Source organism: Neoarius graeffei, chromosome 11 (genome assembly GCF_027579695.1).
Source record: "Neoarius graeffei isolate fNeoGra1 chromosome 11, fNeoGra1.pri, whole genome shotgun sequence".
Taxonomy (NCBI): Eukaryota; Metazoa; Chordata; class Actinopteri; order Siluriformes; family Ariidae; genus Neoarius; species Neoarius graeffei.
In genome coordinates, this window is record NC_083579.1 from 57,455,136 (window position 1) to 57,472,425 (window position 17,290).

The following is a 17,290-nucleotide window of genomic DNA, read 5'->3' on the forward strand; positions in this document are numbered from 1 at the left end:
GATCATACTTGATCCACAAATAATTTATTTTCACTTTATCTTGATGAATATTGATCTGTTTGAGTGAGACTCATTATGATTATGATTTCTGATGTTTCGGTGGTCTTTCTTGTCAGTGTCACTGGAGTACTTTCCAGTTTGTAGGAAGAAGGTAAGTTGGGTCATCTTTCTTTTGAAAATGGCGAATTGCTGGTCTCGTGCCTCTTTGGACTGTGTGTTTTGCTGATCTTCATTTTGTGACTGGGAAATGACTGTTTCCTCATCCACATTCAACAGCTTGTCTACTGTTAATCAAATCTCACAATTGTAGTCACAATTCGCGTTCTATTAGTCCACAAATGTGTTGAAATGCTCGGTACAAAATCGCAGCAAGAAATGGTAAATTTAGACTTCCCGGAAGTTGATCGGGGGGGGAATCGGTCTGCGCATGGTAAATTTATACCAGCGCATGATCAGACCGTAACACCGGCAAAACAGTTAAGAAAAGTCACGTGACTGAAACCCAGTAATAAGCGAATTGCGAATCTCGGCCCGCGCAGTGCATTATGGGATCACTAATTTTTTTGGCTACCAAACAGCCCTTCAAAATGGCGGAAAGCAGTATTGACAACTACGATTTAGATCAGTTTAAACTTTGGAAAGTTTTTGCAGTCGTCGTGGACTGCCTGTGACAACCAAGACCACGACTGGCACTAGGGCAAAACGTAAAGAAGAACTGGTTGCCCTTACCTATGCAGCATCAGTCCAGAACTTACCATGCGTTTTAACGAAGGATGAGGAGAAACAAGCTGTCAAAAACGACTACAAGTCCTTGTTGACAGTTGAAGGCAAACAAATTCCCGACCCTCTGCAGACAACTGACGGGTGGTTGGACGAAGCCCAGGGGCTTAAGCTGTGGCCACCATGCATGTCAGTCGATATTGCCGAAAATTTACTTGACAGGGACGAAAAAGCGCTACTCCATCGGCTTCGAAATGACTACAAGGAAGGTGAGTTGTTTTGATATTTTGATATATAACGCGTATAATGTTAGGGCCTATGAGGCTAGGTAATGGGGACCCAACATGTATGAGATAAAAGTGCATATTAATAAATAAATGACAAACTAAATATCTGAACAAACTTACAACTTTTTGCCATCTTTTACGTCCTTCTGGGTCTTTTTTTTCGGTTGGAAATGTAATCAACACAAACGGAGGTTCACATTTACATGACCCGTGTTCAGATGTAGGCCCAGTACAATTGTGTGTTTTCTTCCACCGCTTAAGTTTATAACTTCCGTTAGTACATTGGTAAAAAGCACAGTGTGCACCTGTCATAGTTTTACAATTCACTTAAGGCTTAAGGTCTTTAAGCCAATCGCTATAAAGCTTTAAAGTTCACGGTCCGCTACCTGTCTTCCTATAGTAACTTCAGAGCCTCGGTAGTTCGTTTGGTAGCCGAAATATACCCTGTCCACACTAGGGATTTTGTACTGATACGATACTACTTTCGTACCGCAACACCTGTCCACACTAGCAACTATACCGGTACTGTAGCAGTATAACTGTATCGGTACGAAACCCACAAATGTATGGGTTTCGTACTGGTACCGTATCGGTACTGTAGTGCTTCGCTGTAGTGTGGACAGATGAAGCGGTTCTGTATCGATACAACTATAATGCGCATGCGCAAAGTCACACAACTCAATCGATGTCTTCGCTGAATAAAATAGCGAAGAACGGAGATTCGTTTGTTTCTTTCTCAACTGCCTCGTGCGTTTTATTTTTTTTAAAGTTTTTTTGGGGCTTTTTCCACCTTTATTGGCTAGGACAGTGTAGAGACAGGAAATGAGCGGGAGAGAGAGACGGGGAGGGATCGGGAAATGACCTCGGGTCGGAATTGAACCCAGGTCCCTGGATTTATGGTATGGCGCCTCATCCACCTGAGCCACGACGCCCCCTGCCTCGCGCGTTTTATACGATTCGACTGAATAAATGACCACCAGAAATACAGACTGTACATTGACAACAAAAAGCACATACACGTTGTTTCATCCGCCATATTCTCGGAAGGAAGTTACTCGGTAACCACGGAAACATTTTGCGCACGCGCATTTCAACTACCGTGAAAGAAAACTGCAAACATTTCTCGCTAGTGTGGACAGATGCACTAAACTGTACCGGTATGCTTTGTATCGATACAGTCAGGGTGCGATTTGCCAAAAAACCAGAAGGGGGGATGTTTTTTTTTTAATCATGAAACGTCACAAAATTAAGGTAACAATAGGCTAACAGCTCAATAACATCCGATGATATCAAATGAATAACACTAAATGAAAACGAACACTAAACCAGAGATAGTAAATTCATCTTCCTATCTCTCTGACTAAATACACTAACACACAACAAAGTTCGCATTGCTTGTCGCGTTGCTGTGATGTTTCTCTCCCTCCGGATTAAATGGACAGCGACTCGAAAATCACTAAAATACATGAATACTAAATGAACAGTTTGCTCTGATGGTGCAGTTCATGTGGCCTTTTCTGCTTTCCCGTCGGTGCGCTATCCGCAGCGTTTCGCCCTTCTTTAATCCACATTTCTGCGAACTTCTCAGCAGGGAAGGAACGCACGTCTGGCCCATTGACAGCGAGGAAAAGAAGGCTGTCAGTGTGGATACATTCATTCTGTTGCGCTCATCAGTAAGGATGTGATTCATGGCGCTAAATCCACGTTCACACTCTGGATATTGTTATTATCTACAATGTATCTATTTGCTGGGGACGTTCGTGAACATCAAAGCTGCCACTTCGGGTCATTTTGAAAGTGAGTGCAATGTAGACCATAGAAAACTGTGTCACAACATGCCTGTCATGTCAACTTTTTTTTTGGTTTGTTTGTTTTATTGACGGGGTTGTCCCCGAGGATTTTTTTTCAGCAGAGGTAAAAACCAGAGGGGGGGGGATGATCCCCCCCAGGATACAGTTATACCACTATCGTACCGGTATATTATTGGCCCTTTTCCACTACCCTTTTTCAGCTCACTTCAGCCCGACACGGCTCGCGTTTCGACTACCAAAGAACAGCACGACTCGGCTCGCTTCAGCCCTGCTTAGCCCCTAAAACTCGCACGGTTTTGGAGTGGGGCTGAAGCGAGCCAAAGCGAGCCGAGTGAGGCTGGGGGCGTGAGCAGACACTCCCCTGTGCACTGATTGGTGAGGAGGAGTGTCCTCACATGCCCACACACGCCCCGTGAGCACGCTGAGATCTGTAAACACCGTAAACCCGGAAGAAGGAGAATTACGAATTACGAGAATTTCTGAAGCCTTATGCGCCTCGCCTCATCTATACGCTCTTGCCAGTATCTGTTGGCGTTGTCGGTGACAACAAGCCACAGCAACACTAACGACTCCATGTCCTCCATGTTTATTGTTTACTATTCGGGTCGTGAGACTACCGCTTTAAAGCTCACTGATGTCACTGTTTGCGCCGCTTAACGACATCACGTGACGTCCACCCGCTTTCGCTAACTCCACCCAATGTGTCCATCCACTTCCAGCCAGCACGGTTCAGCGCGGTTGTAGTCGAAATGCAACTTCAATAGCCCCGCTCAGCTCGACTCAGCACGGCACGGCTCAGCCGTGTTTGTAGTGGAAAAGCGGCATATGACGCGGTACGCGGTGGTCCGGACTACCGTTGTGGTCCGGACCACACCGTTTTCAGGTGTGGTCCGGACCACCAAGTTCAGAAGACAAATAAATTTTACATTTTCAGCTACTTCTTCCCCTAATTTAGAATAAATTATTTCCTTTGCCCTTTCTTCTGTTGCTTTGTAGTCTCTAGCACATTTTTTCTTATTCCTTAGAAGCTGTTCATAACCACCCTGAGACATAATGACGAAAGTTGGTAAAATTATTTTTCACTTCCCTCGTGGCAGCTCCCGCTTTTTTACATGCGTTAGAACTGGTATCTTTTATTGCGCGTGTGTTTTACGCATGCATTTCTCTTCCGGTTTGAGAAAAAATAACAAATGATGTACGACTTTGTAAAAAAACTCGTATTAAATGACAGACACAGTATGATTTTGGTAAGTTTTTATTTATATCGTAATATAATACAGCATACGGTGAACCGGACCACAATCCAGGAAAAATAATTAATTAATGCCCTCGTTTTGTATGGAAAATACGGTGATCCGGACCACCGCGTACCGCGTCATATGTGAACACAGCAATAGTTGACCTAGAAAAGCCGCGCATGCGTACAAGCGTTGCGCACTTCGCTTATACAGAGGAGCGTGCTGGAGCGAACACAAACGCGTCGGCGTTAGGACCGCGCTGCAGCTTCCACAGAGCAGTCCTTTCAATCAGTGAGCGCTGAGGCTGGGAACCTCGGCACTGTACTGTACTGCGCGCGCGCGCTCCAGCCGTTATAATAAGAAAGCAGCGCTTGATCGGGAACCGGAGCCGACACGCACCGGACCGCGCTGACGCTCCGAGAGCCCTGCTCCTTATGGACACTCATCATGCGGAGGATTAGGGCCAACGCCATCGCCATCCTCACCGTCGCTTGGATCCTGGGCACCTTTTATTACCTGTGGCAGGACAACAAGCCGCGCGCGAGCCCTTCTTCAGCGGCTCAGGCGCGCGCTAAAAGCCGCGGGCCGAAACCTGCTGCTTCTGGGCGCGTGGACATCCGGCGAGAGGACCGGACACTTCCGCTGATCGTAAGGAGCAGCTGGAGCGCGGCACCGCGTTACCTTACCGCGTTACCTTACCGTACTGACCGCGTTACCTTACCGTACTGACCGCGTTTCCTTACCGTACTGACCGCGTTACCTTACCGTACTGACCGCGTTACCTTACCGTACTGACCGCGTTTCCTTACCGTACTGACCGCGTTACCTTACCGTACTGACCGCGTTACCTTACCGTACTGACCGCGTTTCCTTACCGTACTGACCGCAGTGCTTTCATTCAGCCGCCAGCTGCAGTGCGCGTGCTGCGCGTGTGTGTGCGCGTGCGCATGTTATGGTGTGATGGGTTTCTGCACCGCACCAGCTTCACTCTGGATGGATGGATGGATGATGGATGGATGGATGGAGTTCATATCAGAGCGTTGTAGAGCCTGGAAATGGATATTAGGGTGCATCAGTTGCCCTCACTTTCATAAAATCTGATGCATTTTTGTTTGGGTGTTTGTATTGTTTTCACCAATAAAGACATCCTGTAAAATGTTTTGACCATATTCAAAAGTCTAATGGTGGCACCATGAGGTTCTTTTTTTTTTTTTTTTTTTTTTGCCAAAACACGCTTATTTTATGTTTTCGCGTAAGGTTTGAATCACAATTTATTGATTTCTTGTGAGCCAGAGATCATGTTAAGAACCTTTGCAAGGGATTGAGAAGCATTAATGTGATTCATAATACATGTGTATTGTTTAAAAGTAGTTGAACAATGATTCAATGAACAGCTAAAACTCAAACTGTGCTTGAGAATATATTTAGAATATGTACTAAAAATGTGTATCTAAGATATTTGGTAGGGCGGCACGGTGGTGTAGTGGTTAGCGCTGTCGCCTCACAGCAAGAAGGTCCGGGTTCGAGCCCCGTGGCCAGCGAGGGCCTTTCTGTGCGGAGTTTGCATGTTGTCCGCGTGGGTTTCCTCCGGGTGCTCCGGTTTCCCCCACAGTCCAAAGACATGCAGGTTAGGTTAACTGGTGGCTCTAAATTGACCGTAGGTGTGAATGTGAGTGTGAATGGTTGTCTGTGTCTATGTGTCAGCCCTGTGATGACCTGGCGACTTGTCCAGGGTGTACCCCGCCTTTCGCCCGTAGTCAGCTGGGATAGGCTCCAGCTTGCCTGTGACCCTGTAGAACAGGATAAAGCGGCTAGAGATAATGAGAATGAGATAAGAAGCATTAATGTGATTCATAATACATGTGTATTGTTTAAAAGTAGTTGAACAATGATTCAATGAACAGCTAAAACTCAAACTGTGCTTGAGAATATATTTAGAATATGTACTAAAAATGTGTATCTAAGATATTTGGTAGGGCGGCACAGTGGTGTAGTGGTTAGCGCTGTTGCCTCACAGCAAGAAGGTCCGGGTTCGAGACCCGTGGCCGGCGAGGGCCTTTCTGTGCATGTTTGCATGTTCTCCCCGTGTCTGTGTGGGTTTCCTCCGGGTGCTCCGGTTTCCCCCACAGTCCAAAGACATGCAGGTTAGGTTAACTGGTGGCTCTAAATTGACCGTAGGTGTGAGTGTGAATGGTTGTCTGTGTCTATGTGTCAGCCCTGTGATGACCTGGCGACTTGTCCAGGGTGTACCCCGCCTTTCGCCCGTAGTCAGCTGGGATAGGCTCCAGCTTGCCTGTGACCCTGTAGAACAGGATAAAGCGGCTAGAGATAATGAGAGGAGATATTTGGTATACTCTATAAGGTGCCATAATGTTTCATGAAAAGTGATCGAAATTTTGTCATAAAAGTCATAAAATAGCAGCTTTTTCCATAACTTTGAGCTCCTGGTGCCACCATTAAACTTTTGAATTTTGTCAAAATATTTCACCCAGTGTGTTTTCTTACCAAAAGGAACATAAAAACAAAAATGCATCATGATCGGAGGAACTTTTCATTTTTAGGGGGCAACTGATGGATAAAGCCCTGTTTGGAGTTGACAGGTTTTGGATAGAAGGTACCGATCAGTGCTCTGCTTTTCTCCCTCACAGCCACAGAGATGAATTTGGGGCAGTCTGTATTGAGAAATTTTTATTTATATTTATTTTATTTGACCTATATTTTACCAGGGTGAGTCCCATTGAGACATTCAGCCTCTTTTACAAGGGAGCCCTGACATACAGACGTATATACATTGCACAAAGTATGCCGAAACATAGAAACGGAACACATAAAAACAGGTTCGACAAAACATATATAACACTGGAGAGATTAAAATACAAAAACAAGTAAGCAAATCAAGACCGCACAATACAAAAATAACTGAATGGTTAGTTAGTGAAAGCATTTACAGCTGTCAGATCTAAGGTGTTTGAGTAGCTTTTCAAAATGGTTGAGAGGAATAGCAACAGATAACTTAAGATCTTTTTGAAGGAGATTCCAGCACCAGGGAGCTGCAAAGTTAAAAGCTGTCTTACCTAACTCAGTCTGTGTTTGTGGTGTGTCGAAGAGTATAATGTTATTTGAACACAAACTATAAGATGAGTGCATTTGAGACAGTAGATTAGAAAGATATGAAGGCAGTTTGCCAATAATACCTTTATACATAAAAATATGCCAATGGATCCATCTGCGCAGGGCATTTGGTGTACAACTGGTGCTAGAAATGTTTCTCTGGGTTCTGCCCAGGAATTAACGTTGATTTCCCAGGACTGAGTGGTGTAGTGGTTAGCACTGTCGCCCCACAGCAAGAAGGTCCTGGGTTCGAGCCCAGCAGCCAACAAGGGCCTTTTTGTGTGGAGTTTGCATGTTGTCTGCGTGGGTTTCCTCAACAGTCCAAAGACATGCAGGTTAGGCTAATTGGTGGTTCGAAATTGACCGTGAATGTGAGTGGTTGTTTGTCTTTGTGTCAGCCTGGCGACTTGTCCAGGGTGTACCCCGCCTCTCACCCATAGTCAGCTGGGATAGTCTCCAGCTTGCCTGCAACCCTGATAATGGATGGATGGAGTCTGATCCTAGATCCATTAGGTGTGATCGAGGAGAGGAATCCTCAACCTGCAGTGTCCAACCCAGAGTTGTGCACTTGTACAGAGCACGCTCATCTCCAACACGTAGCTGAGTTACTTAACGGTTTTTAAATTAAAAATGGTTTAGGATGTAATACAGATCTGATACTGAGTATCTGTATCAGGGTTCATACCAGCTGGATCAATTGGATAGGGTTTGACCAATCCACTAAAATATTCATGTCATGAACGTGTGTGATGTTGACGGACTCAATACAGATCTTGCATTAAACATACAACACGGCTTGTCTTACAGTCTGCTGCTTATAATGTTTTGCATCACTTGAGTCTTGGCTTGGTTACTGTAAAGATGTCAGAAGTGGATCAGTATCTGGTATTGGTGTGTACTGAAAATGGAAAACAGTGGGATTGGTGCATCACGATGCAATCGTTTGACAGTAAGACGTTCTGTTTGAGAGTATCAGTTTCTTCCCAGTTTAACTCCATCCATCGTCTGTAGCCGCTTTATCCTGTTCTACAGGGTCGCAGGCAAGCTGGAGCCTATCCCAGCTGACTACGGGCGAAAGGCGGGGTACACCCTGGACAAGTCGCCAGGTCATCACAGGGCTGACACATAGACACAGACAACCATTCACACTCACATTCACACCTACGGTCAATTTAGAGTCACCAGTTAACCTAACCTGCATGTCTTTGGACTGTGGGGGAAACCGGAGCACCCGGAGGAAACCCACGCGGACACGGGGAGAACATGCAAACTCCACACAGAAAGGCCCTCGCCGGCCGCTGGGCTTGAACCCAGGACCTTCTTGCTGTGAGGCGACAGCGCTAACCACTACACCACCACCAGTTTAACTCAAGCTACTAAATGTTGTAATGTGGTTCATTTGCTAGCCCCCAAAGAAAAACTGTAGTAAAGACAGTGCACTGTATATAAGCTAACTAAACAGACCTGAATTTTAAAACACCACACCACACCTTTTGGCCCACCTGGGTACAGTTTTGGATGAAGGCAAAGTGTTGAATGACTTGTGGTTCATGACGAAGCCTCATGCTTGATTCCGAGATTTTAGAAGCAAAGATGTGTGTAATCTACAGAAACACAGCCGTCATTTAGTCTGCACTTGACGGTTGGATGCTAAATTCATCAGGTGAAGAAGAAGAAACGGTTTACCGAAAGAAAGAGTACAGTCTATTTACTGACCAGGTGAACAGCGAGTAGGTTTTTTTCCCCTAACAGTAAGAAAATGACTGCAGGTCTGTGTTTAATGTTAACAGCAATTTTTTTTTATTCGGCAAATAAATTTTTAACACATGCAAAAATACAGTGCTACAATGCGTCATTTGGAAAAAGTGCCATGGAACTTGTTTTAGTAAACTGTCGGAAAATCTCGTAACAGACAAGCTAAAATAAAAGAATACACACATGGGTGTGTGTTTTAACTTGGACTGGAATAGTTCATTCAGGAAATCAGCTGTGGATTTGTTTTAATCTGCCAACAGAAGTCAGTAGTTTAAACGGAGGTGGTTGCTGTGTCTGTGTATGAAAGGGAAACCGAGAGAGAGAAAACTGTACTGAATTCTCTCTCACTGCCACATCCTTGAGCTCCATAGCAACAGAGCAGCTCTCTCGCCACACCATAAGCTGCACGCCGTCGGGGCTTAATGTCCACAGCTCAACATGACAAAGAAAATCTATGAGTTAAATATATGTGCTACAGGTCAGAATTGCACGTCAGGTGGAATTTTTCAACCTAGGTTAGAATTTTTAACCCAGTTCATACTTTGCTGTTTGTACTAGGGAGACTTGCTACATCTACAGTTAGGATTTGGGAAGACTTTATATTTTAAACTACTTGATGACGTAATGAGACTGGACTTGTTAATGAATTCAAACTATATATCAGTCCTTCTGTGGCAGTTGTCGCTGGTCTAGCGGTTAAGGTGTTTGATTGATTAAGAATCAGAAGGTTCTGAGTTTAAATCCTGGTTAAATATGAAAAGCGATACATAAAAGAAATGCTAATTAGGTAGCTAGGAATAGACAGACAGACCTCAGAAATACTAGATGGGTGTAGAAAGAGAGGAAGTGGATGGAAGAAAGAGAGACAAAAGAAGTGATGGAAAATCCCTTTTAAGAGTCTTCGATAATTAAAAACGTTGCCTAGCTTGGGAATTATGAACTCGTCTCATCATCTCTAGCCGCTTTATCCTGTTCTACAGGGTCGCAGGCAAGCTGGAGCCTATCCCAGCTGACTACGGGCGAAAGGCGGGGTACACCCTGGACAAGTCGCCAGGTCATCACAGGGCTGACACATAGACACAGACAACCATTCACACTCACATTCACACCTACAGTCAATTTAGAGTCACCAGTTAACCTAACCTGCATGTCTTTGGACTGTGGGGGAAACCGGAGCACCCGGAGGAAACCCACGCGGACACGGGGAGAACATGCAAACTCCGCACAGAAAGGCCCTCGCCGGCCACGGGGCTCGAACCCGGACCTTCTTGCTGTGAGGCGACAGCGCTAACCACTACACCACCGTGCCGCCCGGAATCATGAACTAGGTTAAAAATTTTAACCCAGGTCAAAAAAAAAAAAAAAAATCACCTAGATTGAAATTTTTTGACCTGTAACATATGCTTATGTGTATTTACCTTTGATGTGTCATCTATAGGGGTGTCACGGTGGTGTAACGGTTAGCACTGTCGCCTCACAGCAAGAAGGTCCTGGGTTCGCGGCCGGTGAGGGCCTTTTTGTGTGGAGTTTGCATGTTCTCCCCGTGTCCGCGTGGGTTTCCTCCAGGTGCTCCGGTTTCCCCCACAGTCCAAAGACATGCAGGTTAGGTTAACTGGTGGCTCTAAATTGACCGTAGGTGTGAATGGTTGTGTCGGCCCTGCGGTGACCTGGTGACTTGTCCAGGGTGTACCCTGCCTCTCGCCCATAATCAGCTGGGATAGGCTCCAGCTTGCATTCTGTGACACCCCAGTATCACAGTGTTTGGTATATTGATTAAGTTGTTAGGTTATTGTTAGTGCTGGCTCACTGGGTCAGGTTTTGAACTTGGTGTGAATAAAAAAAAAAAAAAATTACTAGGACTTTAACTCTTAACAGCTCAGCCCCAGTCTCTTAAAATAAAAATTAATAAATAGTAAATAAAAATGTTGATAAATTAATAAATGTACACTACTGTGCAAAAGTCTGAGGCACCTGACACTACGTTCACACTGCAAGGCTTAATGCTCAATTCCGATTTTTTTTGTGAAATCCGATTTTTTTGTGAGCTCGTTCACATTAACAAATATATGCGACTTGTATGTGATCCTCAGTATGAACGAAAAGCGACCTAAAAGTGTTCCGCATGCGCATTGCAGGATACGACGACGTCACACGCAGTGAGCATGGCCAGTGTTTACGGAAGTAACCTAAAGTTTCCTGTGTATGACAGTAGCCAGCGTGGAGTACCTGGCAATGATGCAGTTGTTGTGACGGAGCCAGAACATGCACAATAGCCTGATGTTAAGGAGGAGGTTGAGAAGGAAGAGGGCAAGGGTTTTGGCTCAGGCGTTCTGCGGGGTAGTGACTGCAACCTCCATTCAAAGGAACATCAAAGCCATGTTGTTGTAACTTTTTTTGAGAGACCCGCCGCCTACTTCAGTGCAGAATAGTGACGTTTGTGGCTTGCTGATGACGTGTAAGTCGGATGAATGCGACCTGGCAGTTCAGACTGAAGTCGCATATGAAAAGATCGGATAGGAATCGGAATTAGGACCACATATCCAAACGGCCTGGGTCGGATTTGAAAAAATCGGATCTGTGTTGTTCATATTGTCAATAAAAGATCGGATACAGGTCACATATGGGCGAAAAAATCGGATTTGAGTCACTTCAGCCTGCAGTGTGAACGTAGTGTGATTGTTTTTTTTTTCCATACAAACTATGCGATAGATTTCTATTTTATGACTTCTACATTATTGAGTCAGTACTGAAACATTTTAGAGTTCGTTTTCCAGTACAAAATTAAATGTTACAGGAAAAAAAGTTTGTATCTGAGCAGCATATTACATAAGAGAGCATTTTTCAGAATAAAAAAGAAAGCATAATGAAGGCGACTGGGTTTTGTGGCAAAATTAAGAAGCAAGTTTGACAGTCAAAGTGTCCAGAAGAACTGTGGCTGGTTCTGGAAGATGCTCAGTAAAACCTACAGCTTATTTCCTTATACAACTGCACTTACTGTACCGGAGACTACTATTTTTATCCCCAGCTGGCCAAAAGGCCCGAAGGGGGATTATGTCGTGGCGATGTCCGTCTGCCTGTCTGTCCGTCCGTCCCAGGCAAGGGTATTCACTTTCTGAAATCAACTCCTCTCATAATTGTTGGAGAAATTTCATGGAACTTGGCAGAAGGCTTTGTTATAGGACAGTAATATGCATATTGCAATTTCATTGACCGTATATTGTAGTGGGGGATATTGTGCTCTCAGAGCACTCGTGTTTTTTTTTTTTTTAAAGCAAAGGGTCGTCTCACGCCAAATATTGACTTTGTTTCATTTATTGTGGCTTACTGCTGTTTATAGTAGTTTTTTTTTTTTTTTTTTAAATGTTGAAACATTTAATTATTTTTAAGCCATTTTTGGTCTACAGCATTTCTTTACACGTGCCGAAGACTTTTGTACAGTAGTGTACATTTTAGAAAAATGTAATTATATTAAATGACATAACAGTGCAGTGGTAAATTACCGTATTGGCCCAAATATAAGACGACCCTGAATGTAAGACGACCCCCCCTTTTCCAAGTTCATCTTTGGGGAAAAAGTTTTTTGAAGCCCAAATGTTCATTCATATAAAGCGTATTTATTTCAAAATTCTGTTTAAAATTAGAGGCTTTTGTTTTTCACATTTAAATAGAGGTCATTTCAGTCTCATTTCCGTGAACACTTTTCATAGAAGTAAAAAAAGAGGCTAAACTGCAGGCTACTAGACAAGCCAAATTAAAACATTTAAATTGCATTAATTCAACAAATTTGTCAGGTTTAGATTGAAAGTTCATAAACTTCAGAATGTCAATGCATTAACTTCCCATAGCCTACGGGTATATGGAATAAATTTGCAGAACAGTGCAAATGCTTTAAACAATGCATTAAACAATACATTAAGGTTTACAATAATAAACAACTGAAACTATGAAAAAGGTAGTTTGCTAAATTACAGCTACTCAGCACAGAGATCCTCAGCCTCACTTTGCTCACTCTCACTGTCCTCACTTTCGTTTTTGGCGGCATTTTGTCTAGTCCGCGAATTTAAGACGACCCCCCTTTTTAAGAGCTATTTTTTACAACAAAAACACCGTCTTATATTCGAGCCAATACGGTACTTGGCTGTCTGATAATCTGCTGGGATATTTTTCTCGTCAGATTTTCACTCTAAGCCTTAAGCAGTTTGCCAAATCAATTTAGAAGTAGGCGGCACGGTGGTGTAGTGGTTAGCGCTGTTGCCTCACAGCAAGAAGGTCCGGGTTCGAGCCCCGTGGCCGACGAGGGCCTTTCTATGCGGAGTTTGTATGTTGTCCGCGTGGGTTTCCTCCGGGTGCTCCGTTTTCCCCCACAGTCCAAAGACATGCAGGTTAGGTTAACTGGTGACTCTAAATTGACCGTAGGTGTGAATGGTTGTCTGTGTCTGTGTGAGTCCTGTGATGACCTGGCGACTTGTCCAGGGTGTACCCCGCCTTTCGCCCGTAGTCAGCTGGGATAGGCTCCAGCTTGCCTGCGACCCTGTAGGACGGGATAAAGCGGCTAGAGATAATGAGATGAGAATTTAGAAGTACAATGTTTTAAATACAGTACTGTGTACCTCTGTTGATGAACCTTATGAATGCCAGTGTCACACAAAATGGATTGTTTTCTTATAGTCACTGACCGATGATGAGGTTCGTGTCCATGCTGTGCATCACCCGGGCTTGCCATGTGACTTCATTCTGAGCTGTGATCCAGATCAGCATGTCATCTTGTTTAATAAGCTATGTGCTCACAGGAGCCAAAACGGCACTTGTAGCACACCACCCTCCTCTCTCTTTAGCCTGCTGCTTTGATATTTGATCTGCCTTTTTCGATTCGGTACTGCAAGAAATGCCCTTAAAATGAGATGAAATGGCCTGTTACTTACTATCCTTTCCCAGCTGTTCTTTTCTAAAGGACACTCTTGTATGCTGTCTGGTCTGGTTTATGGCCTCTGGTTAACAGGACTGTGTTGGGTGGGTGCCAGTCGAGTGGGATTTTGTCCTTGTACAAGAGCTTCTTTCTGGTTCTGTGCCTCGTAAATATCCCCTCCAGCAATTACTAATTTGATTTTCAATTTCAGTGCAAACTAACTTGATACTGTGTTTTATGAGATTTGTGACTCTTTGTTGAGTGTGGACTTTGGATGGTTCGCTTGCATATTATTGGGGAAACCATAAGTCAACCTCCTTACTGAAAGAAAAGAAAGAAAGAAAGCACAACTTAATTCATCACACACTTGTGAAATTTCCTCTCTGCATTTAACCCATCTGAAGCAGTGAACACACACATGTGCGCGCACACACATACCCAGAGCAGTGGGCAGCCATGCTGACAGCGCCCAGGGAGCAATCAGGAGTTAGGTGTCTCGCTCAAGGCCATCCCATATTAACCTAACCGCATGTCTTTGGACTGTGGGGGAAACCAGAGCACCTGGAGGAAACCCACACAGACACAGGGAGAACATGCAAACTCCACACAGAAAGCCCGCCCGGCCCGCCAGCTGCTGGGTTCGAACCCAGAACCTTCTTGCTGTGAGGCGACCGTGCTAACCACTACACCACCGTGTTGTGGCTCTTTAGCCTCTTAATGCTTAATATGTATTCAGTAGATTGTTATTGTTCATATATCTGTAAACTGGACGAAATTAAACGTACCCTTATACTTGTTTTTACTCTAATTAGACTTGTCGCGTTTTGACGAAGGATTGGAATTTGCTCTTGGATCAAGATGCGTATTTTTGGTGGAATGATGAAATGAAGCTAGGAGTCTAGAATTGAAAACACTCATGCTCTACTTGATTTACTGTCAAGGTTGAACTTATTAGTTTGCCTATCGGCTTAGCCATTTATATTGCATTGAATAATCTCTTTAAGGGGCAGCACGATCGTGTGGCGGTTAGCACTGTCACCTCACAGCAAGAAGGTTCTGGGTTTGAGCCCAGTAGCTGGCGAGGGCCTTTCTGTGCGGAGTTTGCATGTTCTCCCCGTGTCCGCGTGGGTTTCCTCCGGGTGCTCCGGTTTCCCCCACAGTCCAAAGACATGCAGGTTAGGTTAACTGGTGACTCTAAATTGACTGTAGGTGTGAATGTGAGTGTGAATGGTTGTCTGTGTCTATGTGTCAGCCCTGCGATGACCTGGCGACTTGTCCAGGGTGTACCCCGCCTTTCGCCCGTAGTCAGCTGGGATAGGCTCCAGCTTGCCTGCGACCCTGTAGAACAGGATAAGCGGGTATGGATAATGGATGGATGGAATCTATTTAAGTACACTTTTTATATACGGTCAGAATCTACAGATGGTTAGGTACATGTAAGGTTTCATGGGGTTAGTTTCCTGAATATTTTCACTGCAGATCATTGATGTTTCAGTACAGAATATGAATTCACCCTTGAGTTTTTTTTTTTCCTTCTGCCTGGTATTATAAATTCAGACTCTGGTTTTGGTATATCTGATTTACTTCTGTACTCTTCTTGACCATCTTAAACAAGTCTAGACTTTGTTCTCACAGGACCGATTCATCTTCTATCGTTTAAAGCTCGCATGCGGTAAGTCTTGCTCGCTCATCTCAGAAATTCAAGGGACCAGGTGTTCTTTACCTGAATTAATCGAAGTGAAAATTGTCAGTCCAGTGAGTGCTTGCAGTCTGAGTGTGCGTCTGTTATCTGACAGTGCAGATGGTATAAATGTTTGAACCATTGCATCTCGTAGCTCTTTTCGTATACACGCAGCATCGTACGTTTGCATGAACATTAAAAATGAACATGTGCATTTTGAACATTATTGCACTTGGCGTTCTGGTTAGCAGCTTGTACACAAACAGCTGAGATAAAGCACATTTAACTCTACGCAGATGTGTTTTGCTGGAACTGACATTCTACTCAATATCTTTGACGAAAGAAAGATCAGACACCATATGTGGATCAGGACAGAAGACAGAAAGGACCACGCGTGTTCCAGTGTTGCAGCTCAGATGCTTCCAGCCCTTTGTGAATGTCTGTTGATTAATAACGTGGGGGATTAAGAGTAAAAAAAAAAAAAAGTATCGAATTCTATTTTTTTTTCTTTTCTCAGTTATGGAAAGTGAGGTCATAGAGTTTGGAAACTTGCATGTAGGTTAAGCTTTTCCCAACTCCCAGCAGATCGTTAATAACAGCAAACTGAAGAATGCAGCCTCTCTGTCTCCCCCCAATCACACTCTCGGCCTTTTGCACACACCCTTTTATTCATGCTGCCTTCATGTCTTTACATCTGGCAGCTTATCATTCATTCCTGCCCATTCAATATCTTTTGCCACATTTATATAAATAATCAAAATTGTTGTCTGCACTGATGTATTTACTATTGCTGAAGCAGCTGAGTGCATTAACATTATCAAACATCCATCCATCCATCCATTATCCGTAACCACTTATCCTGTGCAGGGTCGTGAGCGAGCTGGAGCCTATCCCAGCTGACTATGGGCGAGAGGCGGGGTACACCCTGGACAAGTCACCAGGTCATCGCAGGCATTATCAATGTCAAACATAGACAGAATCATTAGAATTCAGTTATAATTAAGTTCTGAGCAATTCCAGCGTTATGGACGTGACACTTGAACTCAAAATGGCAACAAATGACCTAGTGCATGTTTTATTGTCTCCCAGTATTTAAACAGGTGTTGCATATTTTAAGGCTGTACCATACTGGAGAAGTGATAGAACAAGAACAATTCCCATAGTACATCTAGGGCATGCCAGAAAATGCCAATAAAAGATGCGTTATGGATGTGACAGAAAAAGTATCACTTTTCTTGGGTGACTGTACATTTTTATCAAACTCTGTGAAATTGTAAACCTAATGTCAAAATGGAGATAGCCATTTGATAGAGGGGTCCAAGGTGAATATTAAAAAAATCTTTGTTTAAAATATTTTGTATTTCATGCAGAGTTTCGGAAGGAAAAGTCAGCGTTATGGATGTGACGAAATTCCGTTATGGATGTGACGCGTCTGAAATAGACATGGCATACGTTTAGAAAATCAGCAATTTAACCACCATAACCCTTTGAAAAACTCTCTAAATATCAGCTAAAACTATCAAAGTTCTTAAATAATATTTAGGATGGCTATTGTTTTGCTGTTTTGTGGATTTTAGCATACATTTCTGTGGCTTGTGGCAATAATATAGAATTGTACATGATCAAAGTTGATTTTAGCTTGGGTTTTACATTATAAGAAAGAGAGACTGACATTAAGGCGAAGGGAACAATTCTTGTGACAAATTGGTTCAACTTATTCACATCTGTAAAATACAGGCCTAGGTGATATCTCTGGGAGTGGTTTTGATGTATTACATGTT

At 43.8% G+C, this 17,290-nt stretch overlaps 1 protein-coding gene across 1 annotated transcript in view; it reads left to right on the top strand.

Moving 5' to 3' along the window:
• Positions 1–4,314: 4,314 nt before the first annotated feature.
• Positions 4,315–17,290, top strand: part of galnt16 (UDP-N-acetyl-alpha-D-galactosamine:polypeptide N-acetylgalactosaminyltransferase 16) — a 97,779-nt gene continuing 84,803 nt past the window's right edge. The window contains exon 1 of the mRNA XM_060933085.1: positions 4,315–4,704. Within this exon, the coding sequence (XP_060789068.1) occupies positions 4,504–4,704 (201 nt within the window). The 5' untranslated portion in view covers positions 4,315–4,503. The remainder of the gene's footprint in view (positions 4,705–17,290) is intronic.